Source organism: Helianthus annuus, chromosome 14 (genome assembly GCF_002127325.2).
Source record: "Helianthus annuus cultivar XRQ/B chromosome 14, HanXRQr2.0-SUNRISE, whole genome shotgun sequence".
Classification (NCBI taxonomy): Eukaryota; Viridiplantae; Streptophyta; class Magnoliopsida; order Asterales; family Asteraceae; genus Helianthus; species Helianthus annuus.
Window position 1 is genome coordinate 109,255,403 of NC_035446.2, and position 6,393 is coordinate 109,261,795.

The following is a 6,393-nucleotide window of genomic DNA, read 5'->3' on the forward strand; positions in this document are numbered from 1 at the left end:
AAAAGTACTATATAAATATTAAAGTAATAAAATTACTTTTACTTTCTAACCGTTATAATGCCGTTCCCAACGGCTACATTTGAAAACTGAATTCGGTAAGTGATGCCCGAAAGAGGAACCCAAATACCTAACCCGAGACACCATCGACCATGTTCCCGGGTCTCAACTAGTACCCGAATAGAAGTATCCGAGGGTGCCCCATCCACCTAATGACAATATAATAATAAATGATATTAAAAAGCATGTGGCTAGTTTAAATAAGACATAAATACAAATTATTGCAAAAATTGAGGAATTGACTTAGGAACAGTAAGTCATTGAGCCAAAAGTCCAAAACTGATGTAAGAACAGTAAGTCCAAAATGACTGAGCCCATATATAGCTTGTCTACATACTCTTTTGACCAAATAAAGTCTTGTTTTCCCTCAAAAAGTCTTACTATTATTAGCTTTTGGTGATGTACCAACTTGGCTATTTCTTCCTCTGCTGTGGTTTGTCACTAGCTAAAGGTGGGAGACCCACATCACTACACTATTCCCAATTAGTTGACATGAAAAGTCTCTATTTAGTGATGCTTTTTATCTTTTTAAGTGTGGTGTTGCTTCAATGAAGGTGTTCTTCCATTCTCCCACATTATTGTTTCTTGGCATCTTCCTTAACTGTTCCTAATTTGTCTTGTATTTATTGGCAAACATTTGATTTGACTCTGTGTGGTGTGGTGAGGTCTATTCACTCTGATTTTGTAATTTGTTTTTGATCAAGAAACTTCCTGTGTACCTTTTCTTGATTATCTTTGAAACAAACAGCATACCCAGAAAAAAAAAATTGAATTTTTCAGGTTTTTTTTTTTGTTTTATCTTTATTTTTTATAAAAAGATTGATTTCCTCTTTCCAGAAGATGGGTTTCTAAAAGATTGAACATTTATCATTTTGGGTACAATTCTGAATTAGGGTTTTTTTTTTTTTTTTTAATGAACTTCAACAAAGTAGAATTTCTGGTTATTTTGGGTGTTTTCAGCTAAGCAGAGTCCCTGTGTTCATCACAATCAATAGGTATGTTTAATCTTCTTTATTACCTAATTTTATGAACTATATGTCTTCATAAAGAGTGCCAAAGGTAGTATTTTTTTATGTTATTTTCACAAAAAGCTATCATTTTTACAAAAAAAAGAGACAAATTTTGGTAACAAAAGTTTTTTTTTTTCAACCTTTGTGCAGAATTAGGATTGCTCTTTTTTACTAATGGGGACTAATGTTACTGAAGTTGTGGATAGGTTCCCATCACCATATGACATCAAGGTACTGATTGATTTGCTGCTAATTGTTCTTAGTTTTGTAACATACTGTATATTTATATTATGGGGCACGGAGCTCATATGTTTTATGGTATATTTGTGAGATCAGGTGCATAGTGTTATGTGCACACAGTTAATTAAATTGGTGGACCGGGTTAGTCGAATAATCCCGGAGATAGAAGCTGCAAAGCCTCGATGCTCGTCTGGGCTCGATTGTCTTTGCTCTTTAACTAACGACCTTGATAAAGCCAAAGAGTTGATTCGAGACTGCTGCGAGTCGAGTAAACTTTACTTGGTATGTGTTAAAAATTAAAAAGATCATGTGTCAATTGGGATTTTATGATTTTTGTTTTAGTTATAATGGAAGGATGTTTATTTTGAATATGTCAAGGCACTGAAGGGAAATACGGTTTTGTCAAGATGTAACCAGTTAAAGAACGCGCTGGAAAAGAATTTACGCGAGATTCAAAATATGGTCCTTGTGATGCTTGCATCAAAGGTTAGTTCATTGAGATCATGAACCAATAAAGTTTATAATAGTACATTGAGATCATGGTAAACGTGTGCGAACTTCAAACGGGCATAATTTGCTGTATGAGGAGTTACTGGCCCGTTACAATCCGGGGGGTTTGGGCTAACCCCGGGCCCAAAATAAGATTGTTTTTATTTTATTTGTTAATTTTAATTATTATGGGATTAATTTGAATTTTTGGTCAAACCTTTGAAATATGAAATTTTCATTTTGTATAGTGTTTCTCGCTTTTATGCGCTTGAAAATTGATAAAACGTGTTGCCTACAGATTGCGCAGATAATCGGGGAGCTTAGTGTGGTCAAATTTAGTTTAAATCCATCAGAAGAAGAAGCAGGGAAAGCTGTTAAATCATTACTGTCAGGAAACTGTTCAGACGAAGAATCCGAAAAGGAGTGCATTCGAATAGCCGCTCAAAAGCTTCAGATTACGTCCCAAAAAGCTCTTTTACTCGAACGTAGATCCATCAGGAAACTTGAAGAACAACTTGATGAAGGAAGCAACAAACAACAACAACAAAAGAAGCAGATTCTACAGTACCTTTTACGGTATCTTAATAAGCATGGAAAATTTATTACATCCGGACCCATAGAGAATGATAACAATGTGCAAAATCAAGATTACCGGTCCCAAACGGTTGACTTTCATGTTGACCGTGAGACGGATATGTCGGCCACACCACCTGAAGAGTTCAAGTGTTCCCTTTCTCACAAACTAATGTACGATCCTGTTGTCATTGATTCGGGTCAAACGTTTGAAAGAACGTGGATACAGAAATGGTTGGAAGAAGGTCACGATACATGCCCGAAAACTAATAAGAAGTTATCAAACCGTTTATTGATGCCAAATACCGCCATGAAGGAGCAAATTTCAAACTGGTGTGGAGCTAATGGAATCACCGTTTTGGATCCATTTATTCCGATTTCTAATGATTCTAACAATTGGGAAGATTCTTGTTCCTCAATTGATAGTTTAAGTTCTATGTATAGTCGTCTTCAACTTCCCATTGATTATAGTAGTTCATCAATGGGTTCTTTCACTTCTTTGGAATATGGTGGTGGTGTTGAAGATACACCGGAAGTTGATGATAAATTATCTACAGAAATAGATGATGCACTTCCATGGGAGTCTCGGTGCAAGTTTGTTGAAGATCTCATGACCCGTTTGGAAAATGATGATCGAGCTTGCAAATCGATTTCTTGCGAGACCTTCGTGGGATCGCTAGTGAGATTCTTGAAGGTGTCACGCGACATTAACGATGTGAAAGCTCAAAGGATTGGATGTTCGTTGTTGCAAGTCTTGGTCACTAAATGCAGGTACTCATGCTACTTTAGAGAGTTTGTTAATTTACCTTCACTTCATGGGCATTGGCGAAGCCACCCCCCCCCCCCACCAATTTTTCCGAAACCGGGGGGGGGGGGGGGCGGCAACGTATATACCTATACGAAAGTACTATTCATAACACTACGCATCGAAAAGTTCGGGGGGGCGGGCGCCCCCCGGACATACACTAAGCTGCGCCAATGTTCATGGGTGCCAGTAAATATTTAAAGATGGCAATATGGGCGGGTTGGATAACGGGTCAAAACAGGTTTGAGTTAGAATAGTAGTTCTTATATGCCAGATCAAAACGGACCAGATCTGGTTGGGTCGACCTGTTGGAAATAACTGGTTCAAAACTGTTGAGTAAAGTACACGGATGGTCCCTGTGGTTTACCAAAATTTTGGATTCGGTCCCTAGCTTTCCAAAAGTACACGGATGGTCCCTATGGTTTGCACTTTGTAACGCATTTAGTTCCCAACTTTTTCCAAACGTACATGAATGATCCCTATGGTTTGCAATTTGTAACGCATTTAGTCTCTAACTTGGACCTGCTAAAACCTTTGGATTTGTTGGTTGGGGACTAAATACGTTACAAAGCGCAAACCACAGGGACCATTCGTGTACTTTTGAAAAGCTGGGGACCAAATCCATTTTTTTGTTAAACCACAGAGACCATCCGTGTATTATACTTTAACCATAACCCTAAGGGCTATGTTTAATATACTCTTAATTAATATATGGTTATTGTTGTAAGAAATTAACATTAAACGTTTGTTTAACAAGCTTATGGTTACGATCAGTAGCTAACTTGTGGTGACTAACTATAATTCTACAAAAATAACCGTAAAATGGTTATTACCGTTTGACCCATTTAGACTGTTTGACATGCTTCACATTAGCTAAGTTTCTACATTTGATGCTTAACAATAAAAACTCGAGTTGGTTGACACATGGGCTTCTTTGCCATTTTATGTCATTTTTTTTGTATTTAATTCAGAAAATAATATAGTTTTATCTTTGCAGAAGTATACAATACTTAAACAAAGATGCATACCAGTTAATAGCTGAGTTTCTTGAATCAGAAGTAACAGAAGAAGCTCTTGCCATTACAGAAGAGTTATCCGCCTGCCAAAACTGTCGATCCGAAATTGCGTCTTCAGGTTCTCTCACTTATATTTTCAAGATTCTCGATACCCGAATCAGAGAAATTCAAATACCGGCCCTCAAGATTCTCTATAACCTGACTTCAACAAGAAACGTTCGTTCTTTAATCGTTTCTTCCGAACTAATCCCGAAACTTGTCACGCTTTCCGAAGATGATTCACTCTCCCGATACTGCATAGCAATCTTGACTAATTTCTGTGAAAATGAAGATGACAAAAACATTATTGCAGAGACCAAGGGGTGCATATCTGTTGTTGCTAAAGCTCTTGATAGCGACAACCGTGAGGAACAAGAACACGCGTTGGATATTCTTCTCTCGTTATGCTCGCACAGTATTCAATACCGCCGGTTAGTGATGGATGAAGATGTGTATTCGCCTTTGGCTTTACTTTCCAGTAATGCGAATGATAAAGGGAAAGCAAAAGCACGTGCGATGATTCGGCTTTTGGGAGATACAGATCCTTAAGATTATGTAGAGCCGTAGAAGAATCTGCTGTTTCAAAGGACTCAAATAGTTTGCATGATCATCTATTTTTCTGGGCAGTTTTACATGGTTTGATTTAATAACTCCCAGTTTTTTTTTTTCGGGTTTGTAATCATTTGTGCATATCACTTGTGGTAGAATCCAACTTGCGTCACGGTTCATCTTGCTGATTGAAAAATTGTAAATGATAACTGGTTGTTTAGTTGACAATAGGAATTGGTTTGTAGCCGTGTGAAGAACTGGTTTTGTTGGTTCAAATGTTTGGTTTGAATACATTTTGTTTTTGTTGGTTGTTCATTAGATCATGTTTGTAACTGAAATTCACTATTTCATGAACACCAAATCGTTTTCCAAGAGGCTTCGAGTTCTATTCCGGTTTTTTTCTTTTTAAATCCTTTTCTTTGATTTTACATGTTCAAAGTCGAGTTATCAGTCCTTATTGCTTGATTTTTAGATTTCGCACATGAAACAACGAATGATTTTATGCATAATATAGCTGGAACAACCATCAAATGATATATACAATTCCTTTACTTTTTTCCAAACAAATGTGCAAACATAAACAATATAATAATTCATGTTATTTTTTCATGAATTACAGTATAACAAAACCTTAGAACAACAAAGTAAGAGCATTCACATCCAAGGAATCAAATTATGTGTGTGTTGTTGTTAGTGCATGCATCTGTCGACTTCGTCTTGTATCGAGTCTTGCATTAGATTGTATAGATCAGGGCACGTAGATCGAGAAAATAGGAAGTTTATATGTTTTAGAAGCTGATTTCGCTTGAGAGTGAGATTCCGCTTCAAATGGTTTCAAGCGGAATCACATCTTTGCTATTACGCTCCAGCTGTTTCTTGTACCTTTCGAGCGGAATCATACATCCTATATAAAGGGTTGGAGCGAAATCATTTGTAACATTTTGTCGAATTCCATACCGAGGTGTTGTCGGTGTGAAGACTGATTGTAATTGCTGTTATTTCAATCTAATCAGTGTTTAAAGTGAAGACTAAGCTGTATCTAAGTCTATTTCTTGTTTTCCGCACTTGAAATAGATCAAAACTTCTCTGAACGACTCATTCGGGTCAACTATACGATCCTACAACTGGTATCAGAGCTCAGGTTGAGGAGTTCTGCAGATTACAGCTGGAATTGATTGCATTTTCTATCTTCTTACACCTTCTTTCTTCATTAAAACAAATTTTAACGGTTAAAATCGGATAAATTTCACATATATGGTGTAAAAGTGCATGTTAACAAATCCTTAAAAGTTTCAGCTTAAAATTCTGACTAAAAGTGAGAGAAATGGACCTTCGAAGTGGTTCCGCTTGAACGGACCATTTTTTGATTCCGCTCGAATTTGATTGTTTTGCTTGAAAATTTCAAGCGAAATCGACCTGTGATTCCGCTTCAATCATCCTATTCCGCTTGAAAGTATTTCAAGCAAAATCAGTGTTTTAATTTGAAGTTTGATTCCGCTCCAAATCATCCTGATTCCGCTTGAATTTCAAGCGAAATCAGGTCATTTTGTTGAATTGCTTATTCTGCTTGAAGTTTGTTGTTTCAGGTATTTCGCTTAAACTACAAGAACCATGG

At 36.8% G+C, this 6,393-nt stretch overlaps 1 protein-coding gene across 1 annotated transcript; it reads left to right on the forward strand.

The window, feature by feature from the left end:
• Positions 1 to 504: 504 nt before the first annotated feature.
• On the forward strand, positions 505 to 5,134 carry LOC110908977 (U-box domain-containing protein 5). The gene is made up of 6 exons (XM_022153980.2): positions 505 to 1,052; positions 1,218 to 1,298; positions 1,404 to 1,589; positions 1,686 to 1,793; positions 2,095 to 3,140; positions 4,172 to 5,134. Exons 2-6 carry the CDS (start codon positions 1,242 to 1,244, stop codon positions 4,776 to 4,778), a joined length of 2,004 nt encoding a protein of 667 aa, XP_022009672.1. The 5' UTR covers positions 505 to 1,052; positions 1,218 to 1,241; the 3' UTR covers positions 4,779 to 5,134.
• The last annotated feature ends 1,259 nt before the right edge of the window (positions 5,135 to 6,393 follow it).